The sequence below is a fragment of the Fusarium graminearum genome, chromosome 4 (assembly GCF_000240135.3).
Source record: "Fusarium graminearum PH-1 chromosome 4, whole genome shotgun sequence".
Classification (NCBI taxonomy): Eukaryota; Fungi; Ascomycota; class Sordariomycetes; order Hypocreales; family Nectriaceae; genus Fusarium; species Fusarium graminearum.
This window is the reverse complement of record NC_026477.1, coordinates 2,656,012-2,674,299: the sequence shown is the minus strand read 5'-3', so window position 1 is coordinate 2,674,299 and position 18,288 is coordinate 2,656,012. Positions and strand designations below refer to the sequence as shown.

Genomic DNA, 18,288 nt, shown 5'->3' with positions numbered 1-18,288 from the left:
TGCTAAACTCCATCGGTTTATCGTGTCGGGATATTCGAATGCGGCTCTGGTTGCTCTCTCCTGGCGGTATTTCCTTCCAATTGGATCTCCCCAAGATTACTTGATGTACAAGTTACCTAAATGAGTAACTAAAAAGAAGCAGTTAGAAATATTCGAGATGAAACTGAATTAGTTCCACTCTCCACTCAAAAAGAAGAAAGGACAAGAGCTATTTCCCATTTCCATACGTGGTATATAAAGTTGTGATTAGACGTGAAGTGGCTTGTTTACTTTTCATAACGCTTTTTCTGCCAGTAAACAAACTTATTGTGTTTGAGGCTGAAAGTAGCTTTACCCGCTAACACTACATTACACTACTTAACAGTATGGGCTCTCTGACTCAGTCTTCGTCTTTCGACGTCAACAAAGTCGCCATCATCGGTGCAGGTCCAACAGGGATTGCTGCTGCGAAATACCTCATAGCGCAAGGCATCCGCGATATCACCATTTTTGAACAACAAGACCATGTTGGTGGCATTTGGCATTACCATGGCTTCGCTGCTGGAACTTGTCCCGTTCCTCAGGAGGATCCCTACCATCCTCCAGATGAGCCTCTCAAGTGGGATTCGACATCACCACCAATATTTACATCGCCAATGTACGAAAACCTTCACGCTAACATCCCGAAGGAAGTCATGAACTTTTCCGATCAGCCTTTTCCCGAGGACGCCAAACTGTTCCCCGAGAGGCCCATGATTGAAGATTATCTGATCAAATATTCCGAGGACATTAAGCCTCTGATACAATTCTGTCAGCGTGTTGAAAGGGTGTCGTTGAAGCAACAAGATGGTCGGGATAAGTGGGAGGTGGAGGCAAAATCCACCATGACTGGTAACGACGGCATCACGCAAGCCTTCGATGCCGTTGTTGTAGGAAACGGTCATTACTCAACGCCTTTTGTGCCCGATATGCGGAACATAAAAGAGTTTAACGAAGCGTACCCCGGAGTCATCACCCACTCTAAACAGTATCGAACGCCCTGCACATTCAAGGACCGCAAGGTAGTTGTGGTGGGTAACGGTCCATCTGGTTTAGACATTGCTCTTCAGATCAATCAAGAGTGCAGGAAACCCGCTTTTTTATCTGTGAGGCATCCTACACCTCCAGACCGACTGCATCACTGTGGATGCGAAGAAATGGCTGAAATCGACGAGTTCATGGTTGAGCAGAAGGGTCTTCGTTTCAAAGATGGCCGGGTCGAGACAGACATTGATGCCGTTATCTTCTGTACTGGGTTCCTTTATAGTTACCCGTTTCTCCAGGATCTAGACCACAAACTCGTTACTACAGGTCGAGGCGTCCGCGGTTTGTATCAACATGTTTTTGATATCAGGCATCCTACCCTCGTTTTCCCTGGTCTCAACATGAAGGCTGCCCCATGGCCACTGGCCGAGAGTCAGGCCGCTCTCTTCGCAGCGGTATGGTCCAACAATCTCGAGCTTCCGTCACGAGGAGTCATGGAAGCTTGGAATATGGAACTAGAGAAGCGAGAAGGAGAGGCTTTGCACATGTTTGGTCCTAATGGGGACGGACTCTACATCAACGAGTTGCATGATTGGGTCATGACAGCTAAGCGGCCTGGAAAGGAGCCGCCTCACTGGGATCGTGAGCTGATGTGGCAGCGTAGCGTTTTCATTGACGCCAAGGTAAAATTTGAGCAACTGGGCTGCAAAGCACGAACCATGAAGGAGGTTGGATTTTGCTATGAACCTGATAACACCCAGACAAGTACCGCGTGAAGCGTGAATTGGGCAGCAAAGGAGGCCAACAAACGGTCAAGATCAGTCTGTCTACCCTAGACTGCATACGTGGAGCCGTTCCTCATGGCTACCCAAGGCGCATTGACAGGGGTCCATCTGCAAACCTGAACAAGGATTGGACCAGCAGATGACTCTTAAACGCTCGGCAGAGTTGTAGATATGAAACGAAAAGTCGGGGGAGGATCCGAGTGTGCTGGTGATGCGATGGTGGATTAAGATGGCGGGAGTCGGTGACGGATTTGTCACGCAAACTGGATCCAACCTCTGGCGGCAAAGCTGCCGTCTGGGGACACGCTTCGATGCATGGTACAGCGCATACGAACAGCAAGGGTAGCGTTTGTAAGTGGATATATACTATCGTTGTGATAGTTAATGCGTTGGCGATTTGTGAGGCGACATCGAGACGCAGCGAGGGTACTTTAATCGAGGTGCACAACGTTTATTTCCACCTATTTTTCTTTGATGAATTTTTCCTCCAAACTTTTTGCTTCCATTAACTGTTGCTCACTACTTGATTTGTGACTCATTCATTGGTTTCTACAAGAGCCAACTTGACGAGGTCTCAGCAATCAACAATGGCTCCATCCACATCTTCCAAAGCCAGATCCGAGAGCAATGCGACTGTTATCTCCTCAGTCACCGCAACCACTGCGACCAAAGGCGCAGCTCTCAAGTCATTGCCCTCACCAAAAGACCTGTCACATCTTTTCTCAATAATCACAAGAAATCGGGATCAGAGCGAGATCAAAGCTTTTTACAAGTTTATGCAAATTCCTGGCATTAGCAATTTTGCTGGAGGTGAGTGAATCCGACTCTGGACCGCTTTGTTAGTTGCCAGTTCTAACATGCACTTTTAGGAATGCCAAACGCCCAGTATTTCCCATTCGAGACTCTAGAAGCTCAAATATCAAAACCTGACAGATGGCAACCCACTGCCAACTACCCAGAGCAGGTAGAGGAACCAGCACCAGAGCCTGCGCCACCTGCGCCTACGTCCGGTCTTCATGGTTTTATTAGCCATATCAACAAGAAAGGCAAAAACATCATTCACAAAGACAACAACAAAGAAGCCGACTCCCATAAGAAACCCACACGCATCATAATCCCCAAGTTTGTCAACGAGACAGATCCCGCCAAGAGGGTCGATCTCACCACCGCCCTTCAATATGGGCAGGTCACCGGCTACCCGCCTCTGCTCTCCTTCATCAAGCAGTTCACAAACAAGGTTCTCTACCCAGACATTCCCTACAAGGGAGGAGTGGATGTGATTCTCAACAATGGGAGCACGGATGGATTCTCAAAGGTCCTCCAACTTCTGGTTGATCCCTGGTACGAGGGACTACACCCCACGAGCGAGAGACAAGGCATGCTCTGCGAGACATTTGTCTTTGGAAACATTATCACTCAAGTCAAGCCACTCGGTATCAACATTGTACCTATTGAGATTGATGATCAGGGTATGGTTGTTGAAGGCCCTGGTGGTCTACGAGAGGTGCTTGAGAACTGGGATCCTGAGAATGGTCTATTGCCACACTTCCTCTACACAGTAACGTGAGTCACTAGACAATAACCCCGCGAATGTTCGTATACTAACAAATGCCTATAGAATGGGAGACAACCCCTCCAGCGGTGTTGTTGGAATCAGGAGAAGAAGAGAGATTTACGCTCTCGCAAGCAAGTTCGATATCATCATCGTTGAGGATGATCCCTATTGGTTTCTCCAATTCCCTTCTGCCGCCCTTCACGAAGCCAAGGCTCGAGGCTATGGTAAGCCTCAGGACACCCAGGCACCCAAGCCGGCCATCAAATCTGGCTACGAGTTCATCGATTCGCTCGCTCGCTCTTATCTAAGCATGGATATTGACGGCAGAGTCATTCGCCTGGACACCTTTTCCAAGACAATCGCCCCTGGTGCTCGGCTGGGTTACATTACTGCCCAACCTGCAATCATTGAACGTCTTACAAGGTATACATATCCCCATTCTTGATCGTGTCTCAACAAGTACTGACCCGTGACATACAGGATTGCCGAGACGGGCGCCGGCCAACCTTCTGGCTTCGTCCAAGCACTTGTCGCTCAGACTCTCCTTGGCCCTCAATCCTCTACCCTCCAAAAATTCTTCTATCTCCCACAGTCCAAAAAGCCCACATTTACGGGCTGGAAGCTCGATGGCTGGGTGAGATGGTTAGAAGGCCTTCGTGGAGAGTATGAGCGCCGCATGATACGCATGTGCAAGACCCTCGAAGAGAACGCCTTCCAGTTGAACAGTTCTACACCCAGCAGTCCTGACTCCGACTGGAATATCATCACAAAAACAAGGCTGATGGATTTCGACTGGCCTCGTGGAGGCATGTTCTTGTGGGTACGAGTACACTTCGAGAAGCACCCTCTCTACCAGGCCAAGGTAGGCCGCAAATCACTGCCAACCATCGATGGCCCTGCCCTGTCAAAGGCATTCCTCATCCACAGCACCAGAGCACCTCATCTGGTGCTAGGAAGCCCTGGTACCATGTTCAGTGCTACACCACAGATCCGGGATGAGCGTGGCTGGCGGTATGTGCGATTGTGTTTCGCAGCTGAGAGTGATGAAAATATCGATGCTGGTTCATTGAGATTCACAAAGGCTGTGCAAAGCTTTTTCGAGATTCAGGAAATTTCGGAAATCCAGGAACTTCTTGAGGAATTACACGGTTAAGGAATTGTATAGGTAGTAGAAGCGAAAGTTTTTTATTTTATTTTAGGATTGGATTGGGCAGGCGAAACAGGAGGTCACACAGCAAACTGCCAGGATTTTAGCAACAAAGAATTATGAATTTGAACGATGAATAGAAGAACAACCGACACAGCTTACATGTCTAAACTACCTGTATCGATTTATCTGGCTCAGATTTGTGATTCGTTAATGGACACTCGTGAATGTACGGACTCTTTTAGTCACAAGGAGGTGCCTTCCCTGTCACTATACCTAGGTAGGCACAGGCCAATGACTTGTATTCGATAAATGTTTTCTTACCTACCTGTATACAGGTTACCGCTCAAGGATCATTGAATACAGACATAGCTTAATACTCAAGGAGGGAATAGACAAAAGCAGACCCCAAAGCCAGCCAAAGCAGCTTTGCCTTCAGCCGAAGTTTCAATCAAGGCCGCAACAAGGGATTCCTCCAGCGCAGTTACCATTTGTTTCGGCGGCTTTGATCGTTGTGGTTGGTCTTGGTTACGTTGACAGGCAATTGAACGGTCTGAAGTGGGTTATTCTTTTGTTTTCGTACCTTGTTTGAAAGAGACAATGATTGTATTGAAGTACGAACGTTAATGGAAAGCGCTACTATCACAATATAGGTACTGTTACTCCCACTTCTTTGCTTAGATCGACTGTGAGGCGCCACAAAATGCATGGATAAGGATATGACTTGATATTTATTGTTTTATACTCCGCCAATATGTACCGACTCTTATGAATGGAAGCAAACAGCGCTCCTGCTAATTTGGAATCAACACGTTTTCGTTCAGCATAGACCGTACAAACTCTCCTTAGGCATGTCACATTCAACTTGATAGCATGCAGAATTGAAATCTGTACTTGAAGGCATCTACTATATAGGGGGTGCCCTTGCTTTATGGAATTTATAGATAATAGATATCAAGTTTCATTGTTCAACAAAAGTAGTCATTAGAAACACCATTAACACTGCACAAACTACTTTGGCATTGAGTATTTAAGACGCAAGACGTTAATTGCTGTGAATAAAGCAGTCTGTCACTACAAAATGCTTTACTCCCTGTCACTTGTTGACAGTGTCACGGGCCGTCAACTAGGCACGATACATTCATAGGCTGCCTGAAATGAATGGCACATAACATAGAATATCATTTAACTCAGAGCATTTATCTTTCTATAGCTCTTCTTTCCATACAGTAAAGTATCTTCATACATCCATATGGCCTATCTACCTGCCATTGCTGCTACTTCGTCAAGATGAAGGTGTGGGAGACATATGCAGGCAGAGATAATAATATGCTAATTAGGGTTTCACAGAAATATAAATGCCCTTATGCGAACCAGTGCGATTGCAATGAGACTTTCGAGTCGCAAGAAGCCGCCTCCAACCATTCTTTCGGGCATGATGTCACCCCTTTACATATCAGAGATGGACAGTTTCTCTGTCCTTATACAGAGGATTTCGGCAGGAAGGGCTGCAAAGCAACTTTTGGTACGATCGGCGAAATAAACGGTCATATATCATCAGTTCACAAGGAGAAGGGCATACCTATCCCATGTCCCATATCCAGTGATTGCGAAATCACTGGATATCGAACGGAAGGTCTGCGGCTTCATTGCGATGTTCATCATCGCAAAAAGCACACTTACCCATGTCCATACGAAGACTGTGACAAGAGTTACCCCTTACATTCGAGTCTATATGACCACATTCAAACGAAGCATTCCGGCAAGAAATTTGTGTGTCATCTTTGTGGTAAGGAGCTCAAAAGTCGAACGGGGCTACGAGATCACATCAACTCCCCTGCACACAATGATAAGACGTATCCCTGTCCTCACAAAGACGATCCAGTGATCCAGTACCCCGAAGAATTCAGGTCTGCTTTTCTTGCCAAAACGCATGCAAGAAACGAGCATGAAGGTCATAAAGATGATGAGAAGAAGATTCACACATTTCCTGGAGCAGGTGACCCCTACAACTGCACCGAGAAATCCAGCGACAAATCAAATGCGAGATCGCACTACCGTGATGTGCACCTCAAAGTCACACAAAAGTGCCCACATTGTGGCATAGATGTCAAAAACTTAACGAAACATCTAAAGTATCACGAGAAGGAATTCCTCTGTCCGGACTCGGCGTGTACGAAGAGATTAGATACGAGCGAAGAAGCATTATTACATGTAACAGACCCTTCACATCAACCAAATGTCTCGATGTTCGACTGTCCTTTCAGCTCGTGTCATCTTGCTGTCAAAGGCAGGGGACTATTGAAACATGCACTGGTAAATCACTGGAATATGCATATCCGAAAAGGACATGTTTCCCATGAGGAAAAACTTGTGTTGATTCCTTTTAAACGGCGCCCGTTTCGAATGATGGAGCTATTCGAGGATATTTACAAGAGTGGGAAGTTTATAGATCATACCTGCAACACTGACTCCGGCGACTCAAATTCTCCTGAAGACGACCAAGAGGATCAGCACGAAGAAGACCAGGAGATCGAAAACAGGAGTATATTCTCACTTAGTTCAGGTGACAGAACTAAGCTTACACAGTAGCGTCGTTCGTTTGTCCTGGCGCAAAATACCCAGTGGTGGGGTAAGTCATATGCATTGCTTCTCTTAATTAATATTGAGTAACTAACTAACTGGTCTAAACAGAAGCCAACGAGGATAAGGCGGTTAGCTTGGCAACTCGAGGGCAGAATTGCCCTGGCGCTAGTTCTGTAAAAGATGGTTTGGTTCTAGAGAGGTGCCAGTTTCTCACGATTATCGACCTTGATACTGCACGTCTCAAGCAACGAAAAGGTAAAACCATCTTGGAGGGCCGCTGCGTAGAGTGTCAAGCATCCCTGAGAGAAAAGCAGCTACTCTCTCGCTTTACTAACTCAAGTTTGGACGGCCTCAAAGATGTCGACGTGAATTCTCTGAGAGAGAGATTTACCAACTATACTCAAACAAAATGGCAGGTGCCCGCCGATTATCAGACAGTTATGGACATAGCAGAAAAGATCAAGGCTGGAAACCGCCTGGGTACCAAACTCGTCGTCCTGGACGTCGAGTTTTCCCCCGTATCCGACCAAGTTTGGGAAATCGCTGTGGTTGAATTTGTTTCAGGGAAAGTTGTAATAAACGCGCTGGTCGATCACGGCGACGATATCAGACACACATTCTCGAGTTACAAAACCCCCAAACTTCTTGAAGAAGTCAGCAAGTCTGTACACCGAAAGGTATACTCCCAGGAGGGGAGGTTGAAGAAGGTAAATGTGGACAAGATTGCAGAAGAGTTGCGACAGGGTGGGATAAGCCCTAACACTGTGGTGCTAGTATGGCAATGGGGACCCCGGGATCTTCAGTTGTCACAACGGCTTCTAAAGGCCGGGGGGCATGATGATATCTGGCCGGAAACCTGCTTGCCTCTAATCAAGCAGTTCCGTTTGAACACACCGATGGCGAAGGGTGACAAAAAACATTTCTCGCTAAAACTCGAAATATTGTTCGCAGTCGTATACCCAAGGAGTGGACTGGTCGGGATGGACCACAGAGCAGTGATCGACTGTAGGCAGACAAGGCTTCTTTGTCAAGCTTTCGAAGATCTTAGCCTGCCTGTCGATAGACGCAAGATGGACTGGGAAATGGAAATGAAGCCAAAGCTAATACAGCTGACTATACAAGACTCTTTCCAACACCTGCAGGGTAAAAGTCTTCTTCTATTGGTGTGAATATGGTGGTTTTGCTAACAAACATACCTAGTTACCAACAAGAGAACAGCGCCCAATGAACATCATGGAAGCTCCCGTGAGAAAAGACAGAAAGGGAACAGAGACTGAATTGCCAATGCCCAGGCGGGCAACTGGCCGTAGTCGTTCGGCAATGGGATTGGTGTACAAACTTTTCACGACTTTATCTGGACTTGATCGGGGATATCGGGTTTCTCTTTCTTTCCCTTTTATTATTTCTTTCTTTTTTTCACAGTCGGTAGTATGTCATTATTTGACTTGTAGGAATTGGCGACATGGTATTTAAGAGCATAGTGTCAAGAATACGGGGCAACCTATTTTAAAGTTCATATCCGACCCTGAATGGTGATTCTGTAGCGATGCAATATGCTCTTATTAGTACTCTAAACGAGCTGTCAATCAACATTCTAGCGGAGAATTGAGTATGCATGGCTGTACACTATCGATATTTCAAAAAGAAAAGGGCAGTCAGTCACCTTAACTATAGTTCCCAAGAAGTACAACAGTATAAAGAACAACAAGTACCTAAGTGGGTAGGTTCCAGTACGGCCAAAAGGCTGCATCATAATGCTCAATTCTCTGATGAGGAGACTTGGACTTTGGTTGAAAGCCGAATCGAAATTAAAGGAGACATCAACCGCATTCTTTTTGTGCTTCTCAGCACAGATGAGTGAATGCCTCGTTCTTCTACGGGGGTTGGGTAGTGCTGCCTACATATCATCATCGGGTGGACCTTTATAGCACGTAGAAAGTGGTCAAAACACTTTCAGTCTAGGGATACGACAACATGGGTACTCATTGGATATAATGCATCTCACATTAACTTGATTCACATTTACGATCAGTCATCAAGTGTAGGAACCAATGTGGAGTCTGGCTGTGATTCATATCAAATCTCTGATTCATTTTTAATGCAGCTCAATCTTCGAAGAAGCCATTACGCCTCAATATCAAACCATGCTAGACCCGTCATCCTGTTCCGTAAAAACCCGCTGCACACCCAGCAAGTCGAAAATCCTTTTAGTTCTGCTTCTTCTGAGCCTCCTGAGCGAAGACAGTGGCGTAGGGGTTCAGGCGAAGCATGACCTGCTTGTTCTTGAGCGGGTTCTTCTTCTGGACAGCAGATCGGCGGGTGATAGCGTCTCCCTTGGGGGCGTTGATGGAGCTCTGGATTTCAGAGCTGTTGATCAGACGAGTAAGATCGGCCTGAGAGACAACGTTGGAAGGAAGGAGGAAGTCACGCTTGTGAGCGGAAGCCTCGGTGGTGGATCCGTAGATGCTGTCAAGAGCCTTGAAAGCACCGGAGGTCCAGACGATGAATCGGCCGAGGTGACCACCGGGAGCGAGCTGGAGGAGGTTGAGAGCGGTGACGGGGCAGGTCTCGACACCAGTGATGTTGCGGAAAGCGGTGACGAGCTCCTTGCCATCGGTCTCGGGGGAGTAGATGACAAGAGGACCACGTCGCTGGCGGTGGCGGCGGCCACGGAGCTTGCCCTTACCAGCACGGATCTTCTTGGAGTTCTTGACCTTGCTGACGTCCTCACCGGCACCGACAGCCTTCAGGAGACCGAGAGCAGCGGAAGTCTTGGCGATGGCAGCAGCCTCGAAGACAGCAGAGTCGATGACCAGAGGAACCTCAGGGACAGAGTTGACCTGGTGTCCACGGGCCTGGAGCAGGGGAACGGCCGCGGAGGCAGCGAGGGCGGAACAGACGGCATATCGCCTATTTTTCGACCGTTAGACTTCAAATTTCTTCCCAATTCTTCACAGACAGCTTACTTTTGTCCGACAGCGACCTTAATGTGCCAGCGGCGCCAGATCTTCGTAGGGGCGAACATGCGGCCGGAACGACACATGTTACCGAAGGCAGCTTGACCGGCACGGTGAGTACCGCCACCAGAAACCCTAGAAAATGTTAGTATTCGTGTCGAGCTGTTGGCAATAAGCAAGATTGTACTAACCTAGGAATACGAGCAACAGCACGACCTGTAGAGGATGTAATTAGCGTATGTCCCTCTCCCATAATCGTAGTGTGTTCCGAAAATCGAAAAATTCGAGCTCAAGCGTGTCGTCTTCATTCCAGCAGTCGAGCCCATAACATTATTGAAGAACGAAACTGGGCCGGACATAGCGTTGACAATCGAGTATCTCTGCCACGAGCAACTGATCCCCCACCCAGATATCAAAAAATCGAAATCTCACGTACCGGTACCCCAAGACTCAGCAGAGGTCTGGTGACCAGCCTTCTCGCTCACGGAGTAGGGCTGACGCTTGTTCTTAGCCATGCCGGTGTGAACCTGCTGGACGATGTCCGGTCGGATCGGGCTGGTGAAGACAGCGGGAATGGCGTGGGTAGCTCCAGTGGGAGCACCATCTTTGCCGAGAATGGTGACGGTAGGTCGGGAAGCCATTGTGAAGGTTGAGACTTGGACCTGTGATGATGCTTGAGTTAGATGAGATTCGAGAGAAACAGCATCAGCTTCGGTGTTGAAATCTTACCTCGGGCGTCGTGCGGCGTCGAAATTTGGTGATGGAGTGGGAGGTTGCAAGGCTCGCGAAATTTCACCTTGGGTAATTTTGCAGAACCGACTTTGGTGGGAGGAGGAGACCCTAACCGACCCACTCAGGTGGAGTCAACGATCCGAAAAACGGTGCACGTGACGCGCGGGGGATGTGCTAATAGCATGTTTGCACTGTTGCTACACTATATTGCTGCACTAGTTATTGCTGTATCGCTGCGATAGATTCAGCTCAAAAGACCAATCATGCAATTGCATCATCTCAATATAGGTAGTAGTACTGTAGCTTTCATTTGGTGGTTGGGTACTAAACATGAACTTCAAAGCCTAATACTGAATTTATCCTTTACTCTGCAGCTAATAGGCACACTAGATCAAGTTTAAACAACTGTAGCTTTCATAATATTATATCATTCTCATCATGGCTCGTCCAAGTTGTTTCGTCGTAGCATACGTAGTTTACATATCGTCGTTATGCCCCGTCTACTTACTCCAAGATGCAGATATCCAAACCCAATTCATAACCAATTCATCATTCCCACCTCTTCCATTCTTGAATGTACTTGTCCACCTGTTCTTCAACCCAATTCTCGTCTTCATGCGTCGATCTCTCCAACCTGGCCAGCTTCTCGTGGATCATAGCCTCGACATCCAACCGTTCAAGTACCTTGGCCTCCAAGTACTTGGGATCATTCCATCGGCAAGCCTTTTTGAATATCTCTCTCATTCTATTAGAGTAGAGCTGGCACGTTGCGAGTGGTAGCTTTTGCGACTTCATGTAGAAGTTGCGAGCAATGACGTTGTCATCCTTGATCGAAGGCCGGACCACCTCGTCAAAACATTCGCCACAGACTGTAAACTGTTGGAGGAACTGCATGATGTGCCAGTGCCCGTTGATTATGGGCTTATCTTCCTGACACTCACTCACGGCAGCCATCTTTTCGATGTCTTGTGCAAGAACCTTGACGTCTGGCTCTTCTTGCTCCCGTCGTGCTTGATCTGACGTTGTTTCCAAAGCGTCAAAGTACATGACGAATCGTTTCCGTTTCGGCTTGAAGCGCATTGCGCAGAGTCCTCTGGTTGGTTCCGAACGGGAGTCGACAGGAATAAAAATGCCGGTAAGATTGGGGAATAGTGCATGAATTATCTTGACGCACTGAGGGCACACCGTAAAATCGTAGACAGGCTGTCGTGTGTATGGATTCCAGAGTGTTTGCCAGTTGCGCGTGGTGACTCTATCACCCGGGCAAGGGAGACTCTTGGTGGCCGTAATGGCGTTGGCAACGTCATGAAAGAGTCGCAGATCAGGCAGCTCGTTCTTCAAAGTAAGAAGCCATGCAATACGGTACCAGGGTCCAACACCAAAGTCACATGAAATTGGCTGGGATGTGGGACGAAGCATGGGCTGGAAGGGGTTTCGATACTGAGTCTTTGCAAAGACAGAGCCATAGCAGTCAGGGCAAATATTAAAATCTGTACGAGGTAACGTGAGCCAGTCCACCAAACCTGCAACGGGATGCTTGCGGCGGCATTCGGGAAACGTGGTAACACCTGTCGCTTCCTGATGTTCCGAGTGACGTCGAATGGATCCTACTGGCTTCTCGAGGCGAACGCCGTCTCGAACGGGATCAAAGGCTGGTGGCTGCCAAGATTGTGCGGAGGGCGGAGGACGATTGGTCGATGGAAAAGCTGATGCAGGTCTGGAGTCGAGTGATGTTCCAGGACCACTGGGAATAGGAGCTGGCATGCTGGGCATCGATACAACAGAATCACCATCATACCGAGATCGTGACCTACCGACCCTTTCCGCATTGCCCCGAACATCAAAGGGATCAACTAAGGGATCATCGTCCATAGGATAAGGTAGCTCCGACTTTGGCCTTTCAGGAAGAGGATGGTGATCCCTAGTAATTGGGAATGTTGAGGCGGGCCTTATACTGGGAGGAAGCTCTTCTGATGCAGTTGACCCATTGCGGGTGGGAATAGGGATGGGGACGGGGATGGGGATAGGTGTCGTAGGCCCACGAATCTTCTCCCTAGGACCACTAGGTGCGTCGACCTTCTCCAATTTTGGTTGAGAATCTCGTTCATCCGACAGAACAACAGACTTCTTACGTCTAGGATGAAGTTCGCGTGGGCCCTTAGGATGGTCATCACCAGATCGACTATCCTCACCGCGATCATCGCGACCATCACGGCGGTCGTCACGTCGAGTTGTCGATTCTCGTACAGGCTCACGGGAAGGGAATGTCGAGGATCGACTGTAATCCTCTCGTTCTGGTCTTGAATAAGGAGGAGAGTTTTCCTTCCTACTATTTCTTGACCCATACTCACTCCTGTAAGGGGATTCGACCTTGGGTCCTTCCTTCGATAAAGGACGACCTTCCTTGGATAGAGGACGAGTGGGCTTCTCATCAGCCCGTTCTTTTGAGAGAGGGCGAGTAGGGGCATCACCAACCCGCTCCTTAGACAAAGGCCGCGTCGGCTTCTCAGGCTCGCCAGTCGTGCGTTTCGTCGTGGATGCAGTTGAGGAATTTCGGGTATGGCTGCTTTCATAGCGTCGTTCGCTCGGCATGCCGGACACATTGTTGGGCCGGGTAGGGGACCTGCGAGCAGCTCCTTGGGACTGTCCATAGTACGCTTGATCGCGGCCGCTGGCGCTGCTCTTGATGATTTCAGGCGCATGCAGGGGATCAATAGGGATTTTGGGTGGCCGAGCAGGAGGCTGTTCATAACGGCTGCTTGCGGGCGCTGAAGGACGGGTACGGTATTTCTCGGGCAACTGATCATCTCGAAGCTCAGTTTCCAGTCGGGGTAAATCTTGTCTGCTGCGTCGTTTCTCTAGAGGCGGTCTGCTGCGTTCCCTAGTTGCTGGTGTATCGGTCTTCAAGTTGGCATCGTATCTTCGACTAGATCTTGCGTCTGTATAGACGTCGCTCAACGGCCTTTCCTGTCGTTCAACCCTCTCGCTTCGATCGGGCCTGTCGTTTCGCTCTATTCGTTCACTTCTTTCGGGTCTATCCTGTCGGTCAACCCGTTCATTCCTCTCAGGTCTTTCTTGTCGTTCTGTCCTTTCGTTTCTTTCAGGTCTCTCTTGCTTTTCCACACGCTCAACCCTCTCTGGTCTCTCCTGTCGCTCAACACGCTCGTTTCGTTCGGGTCTCTCAACGCGCTCAACTCGTGGAGGCTTTGATTCCGATTCGTACTTCCTTTCTGGTTCAAACTTTTTGCCAGAGTCAGTTCGCCTGTGCCCGTCTACCCTCCTCTCAGGCTCGCTTCTTCTATCTGACCCGCTCTTCCTATCGGTTTCACCGCCCTCGGAACCACTTGAAGAGCCTGTCAAGATAACAAACCGTCGCTCGGGGTTATATTCATGGACCTCCATGATCACTGGATTCTGTTCAGCGTCCCCACGTGATGAAGGCTCTTCCTCCTGGATCTTGGAGATCGATGCTCCATGTTCTCGCTTGAGTGAAACTTCTTCATCTTCGACACAGGGTGGTGGTGGTCGAACTTTTGGAACTCGTGCTGGGGCTGCAGACTTCGGTCGTGGTATTAATGGGTAATAAGGTAGCTGGTAGGGTTGCTGCTGGGCTGGAGGTTGAGAAGAAGGACGATCCTCAATCTGCGATGGTGGACTATTGGCCGTTGTTAGCAGTTGCTCAGAGGTGAAAGCATAATACACATACGGTTTTGGACTTTTGGCCCGGGAAGTTGTAAAGTACCCCGTCTGGAGTAGGTTCTGGATATCAAACGACTCGCCCATGATGCGTCTCTAAATAATCATGATACGTAATGGGGAGACTGAAAACAGCAAACGCGCCCACAGGAATAAATGCGAAAGACGTCCAAGGGCTGATGCTGCTTGCTAACGTCTTGTTTTCTATGTTGTTTGTTGTCGCACAGGCCTGCTGGGGACGGGAAGGTTGGGTTGGTGCGGGCGTGGGTTCCAAAACAGGTAGTTTCGCTGATAATAGGTATAGCCGCGTGTGATATATGTAAGGGAAAGGCGTAGAGAGTGTTTAAATAAAACAGTAGACACTAGCAGAAGTAGAAAAGGACAGACAGAATCTGCTCTCACGCTGTTTTCGAGGCGGCAACGTCAAAGAGAGAGAGAAGCAGAATAGAAGGTCGGAGACACCTTGGGGCGCAGTTTAGGTCAGGTTCTATGAATGGAAAGGATGGAAACCTCAGTGGTTAGTAGTAGAGATTATCTGCCAGATGACATATGTAGTCCAACAAGATATACTTGAACGTCCACCCAAGCCACCATATATAACCATGTACTCCCAAGAGTGGGCGGCTGGGCATCCACCCCTCCTCCTCCTCTCGTCATCCTCGTCCATCTCCCATGCCCTGGTAGCCTGGCTCTGGGCCAAGGGCCACGGGCTCCTGGCTCCTGGCTCCATCCTCTCAGCCCTCTAGCACTCCAATGGCCCCGCCAGGTTGCCCCTCCTACGTTCCGGATGGATCATGCCGATTTGAAGCCATTGCATTTTACGGTTAGAAAATCACCGATTTGCTCCAGTGCAACGTATCACCACCCATCAACAGCCTACAGTATCATGTCTCGGTAAACCGACATAGATTTCAATGCAGATTGATCGTTGTACAAGTGTCCTGTCATCCACTGTCACGAAGGGTCAAACTCGGAACCCTGCTGTATGACCCTAGCCACCGCTTTCGTTTAAGTGACCCTAGAGACATGACAACAAGTCAACCACGCCATGCCATGTATGTCGACGGGGTCTTTCAAGGAACTAAACGCTCAGTACCAGGAAGCATGTTGAATTGGGCTTGATTTTGTCTTCATTTACAGTGAATACACGTAATCTGGTATATAGTCGTTAAAACAAACGCTCTCAAGAGTTAAGGTTATTTGTGGATAGCCTCCAGCCATCGAATGTTAGATATCATGAAACAATCCATGACTTTTGCAGATCACGAATTCAAGACGACTAGGGTCCAGAAAGTAAATAGCCCAATAGCGGGTCTTAACTGGCATGCAATAACTACTAAAAGTCAATTTATCTCTTGGGCAAGCAGAATCGAGTTTTCTGTATCCCTGAGGGACGCAGGGACGGTCCCGCAGCTTGAGCCCACAATTTGACATGTCGCTTTAGCCTCATATATTTTCCTCCAGATGGCTTCGTAATTGCAATGAGCGGTGCATTGAGCGGTAAAGTTGCATATTTCTGTAATGGAACTGACAGCGCAAGCATCTTGATAAAGGGGACATGTCCGACAGTATCTGGTGGCTGGGCTGATGTATACACCGTCGCATACATGGACATGGGCTATAATCCATTATCTTCTAGGATTCACATTCTCACCACCAAGTGTCCAGCGGTATGTCCAGCGGTATGTCCAGCGGTATACCACAAGACGAGGATGATTGCAAATGCGGTGTACTTGCAACAGTTTCCGTTCAGAAAAACTCGATCTCGAATTACAAGGTACATGTTATCAATCGAAAGTGAATCTAAAGGTTCCACCATAGCTGCAAAGGCGACAAATATGCTGGAGAGGCTCACCGTTGACGGTTTTACATGTTTAACACGGCAACCGCCTAATCCCGAAAACCATCAAGTGACAAGAGCTCAAAGCGAAAATACGAAAGATACTATACTCGGTGTGACAAATTGAAAACTCGATTGAGATGAAAATTGGCGACAAGAAATTGTAGCTGTAGATTGTCTATGAATGCTAGATATGTATAAGTGAAAGAAGGCACCCAAGAGAGATGTCGGTATATATATTAGTGACTCATTTACATATTCCAGCCGTCGAAACCTCATATTTCCTTGAATAGGTAGATGTTTTAACTTACCAGTCCTCAGAAGTTGCTCTTCAATCATTTGAGGTTGACACTTCCTCTCATTACCCTGAACCGTGGTGCCTCTGAGCGTCCACTACACATGCCTATCAAAGTTCTTTAGAAGGACGATGATAATATCAGCATTAGTAGCTTGGAGTTGTTAGTTAACGAGTTACAAACTGCCTATATCTATTTCGTTTGTGGTCTGTACTAGTCACTGTTATTTACCTATGCCCTCATAGTTGCTAGATTGATTATGGTGTTTACAAGGGAAGGAGGAAGACGTTCAAGTGAACAACTCACCACACAGGACAAAGCAGAATAGATACTAAATGATTCTTTAATTATGCATAGTAGCACTTTAAATTATCGATAAAAAACACTTGTTTCAGCTCTCCTGGCACATGCACTAGCATGTATCCGGCTGTCAGCTTGACGCACCAGCCTCCTTAACGAAGCACACATGTACACAAGCCTGATTGCCACATCTTTGCTATCTAAATGTTGCTCACAGCCTAACAAGTAGAATATTTAAAAATATCCATATATACCTCCCTGTAGCCTGCTGATTCTTACAGTTACCACACTACTTCTGCACGTTTGTCGCATGTCTCTAATTACCCTTTGATATATCCCAGGTAGTCTTCTGGAAGGCTCCTTAGATTGGCTGATGCGTTTCCCAGAGGCAACCTACATAAGGAAACATTACCAATGACAAAAACAAACAACAAACACGGTAAGCAACTAAGATGGACAGTAGGTCTGCCTATTAAGAATTACGTGTCCATCAATACCTGGCGGGTGACTGATAAATCAGTCACTGTCCGATGCTGCACTTAAAAGCCGAGTGCAGAGCGAGCAGAGGAGGTACTACATCTTCCACAGCAGAACACCGTACGATACCGTCTGCCAAGCACTTCACATTGAACACTATTCTCCTCCCAGACCTTCGGACTTGCAGTTGACTCTACATCTTGGAGACGGAATCCGCTCAACCTCTCATCAGCGTACATGCGACCTGACCTTTCCATCACAACATGCTAGCTCACTGGGTAAAACCGCTGCAGAAAAACGATAATGGTCTTTTACTGTATACATATGCATGAGCTTGGACTTTCTGGATGTACCCATGCGTTCAAGTACAAGAAAGACACCACACAGCGAGTGCCTGGCGACAGATCATACGACGACGACAGAGAACACCCGTTGTTCTTTATAACTGAATGAAAGAGATATGCATGCATTGTGCAGTGGGGAAGCATGTCGACCAAGACTATTGAAACCCCGAGAACTCTCTCAAATGTGCCGAAGAAGGGTGCGAGAAGGAGTTAAGAAACAAAAGCCTCATTCTACCACGCGTGGCTGCTTCTCACATCGTAGAGGGCGTGAAATGCCCAGACTGCGACAAGGACTTTGCTAGACACTCCAATCTCTCCGACATCAAAATACCGAGCACAAGGGACGAAATCACGACCGCCCCGACCCAGATTACAGGGACAAGCTCCAGAGCAGACCAGATGCCGAAGCACATTTCAAAAGAGAGCACAAATGGGAAGGACCGTAATGTCTAGTGGGCCCCTGTATAGAGTCACTCAGATATCGTCGCAAAATTCGCCCACACATCGAAGAAGACGACTGAGGCAAATGTTCCTCATGCCAGATACCTGACTGGATCGAAATGTTCTTTGC

At 47.9% G+C, this 18,288-nt stretch overlaps 6 protein-coding genes across 6 annotated transcripts; 4 read left to right on the top strand and 2 right to left on the bottom strand.

Annotated features, from left to right (window-relative positions):
- Nucleotides 1-365: 365 nt before the first annotated feature.
- FGSG_07189 (uncharacterized protein) lies at nucleotides 366-1,778 on the top strand (the record flags this gene model as incomplete). Its single annotated transcript, XM_011328609.1, has 1 exon — nucleotides 366-1,778. One exon carries the CDS (start codon nucleotides 366-368, stop codon nucleotides 1,776-1,778), a length of 1,413 nt encoding a protein of 470 aa, XP_011326911.1.
- A 596-nt stretch (nucleotides 1,779-2,374) lies between these two features.
- FGSG_07188 (uncharacterized protein) lies at nucleotides 2,375-4,495 on the top strand (the record flags this gene model as incomplete). The annotated part of the gene is made up of 4 exons (XM_011328608.1): nucleotides 2,375-2,597; nucleotides 2,657-3,350; nucleotides 3,406-3,765; nucleotides 3,823-4,495. The coding sequence occupies 4 exons, from the start codon at nucleotides 2,375-2,377 to the stop codon at nucleotides 4,493-4,495; spliced, it is 1,950 nt and encodes a 649-aa protein (XP_011326910.1).
- A 1,284-nt stretch (nucleotides 4,496-5,779) lies between these two features.
- On the top strand, nucleotides 5,780-7,897 carry FGSG_07187 (uncharacterized protein; the record flags this gene model as incomplete). The annotated part of the gene is made up of 4 exons (XM_011328607.1): nucleotides 5,780-5,785; nucleotides 5,840-7,034; nucleotides 7,184-7,782; nucleotides 7,850-7,897. The coding sequence occupies 4 exons, from the start codon at nucleotides 5,780-5,782 to the stop codon at nucleotides 7,895-7,897; spliced, it is 1,848 nt and encodes a 615-aa protein (XP_011326909.1).
- Nucleotides 7,898-9,128: 1,231 nt separating this feature from the next.
- FGSG_07186 (60S ribosomal protein L4-A) lies at nucleotides 9,129-10,696 on the bottom strand. The gene is made up of 4 exons (XM_011328606.1): nucleotides 10,469-10,696; nucleotides 10,224-10,248; nucleotides 10,042-10,167; nucleotides 9,129-9,985 (listed from the first exon to the last, which is right to left on the bottom strand). Exons 1-4 carry the CDS (start codon nucleotides 10,671-10,673, stop codon nucleotides 9,283-9,285), a joined length of 1,059 nt encoding a protein of 352 aa, XP_011326908.1. The 5' UTR covers nucleotides 10,674-10,696; the 3' UTR covers nucleotides 9,129-9,282.
- A 617-nt stretch (nucleotides 10,697-11,313) lies between these two features.
- Nucleotides 11,314-11,718, bottom strand: FGSG_07185 (uncharacterized protein; the record flags this gene model as incomplete). The annotated part of the gene is made up of 1 exon (XM_011328605.1): nucleotides 11,314-11,718. One exon carries the CDS (start codon nucleotides 11,716-11,718, stop codon nucleotides 11,314-11,316), a length of 405 nt encoding a protein of 134 aa, XP_011326907.1.
- A 4,223-nt stretch (nucleotides 11,719-15,941) lies between these two features.
- On the top strand, nucleotides 15,942-16,427 carry FGSG_13085 (uncharacterized protein; the record flags this gene model as incomplete). Its single annotated transcript, XM_011328604.1, has 1 exon — nucleotides 15,942-16,427. One exon carries the CDS (start codon nucleotides 15,942-15,944, stop codon nucleotides 16,425-16,427), a length of 486 nt encoding a protein of 161 aa, XP_011326906.1.
- Between the last annotated feature and the right edge of the window lie 1,861 nt (nucleotides 16,428-18,288).

What these genes read in the sequence shown, in the direction of transcription:
- FGSG_07186 (XM_011328606.1), bottom strand. Translation starts at nt 10,673, where the DNA reads ATGGCTTCCCGACCTACCGTCACCATTCTCGGCAAAGATGGTGCTCCC. An exon ending in TGCTGAGTCTTGGGGTACCG is followed by an intron (nt 10,249 to 10,468) that starts GTACGTGAGATT and finishes CATCCTCTACAG; the next exon opens with GTCGTGCTGTTGCTCGTATT. An exon ending in GCTGTTGCTCGTATTCCTAG is followed by an intron (nt 10,168 to 10,223) that starts GTTAGTACAATC and finishes AACATTTTCTAG; the next exon opens with GGTTTCTGGTGGCGGTACTC.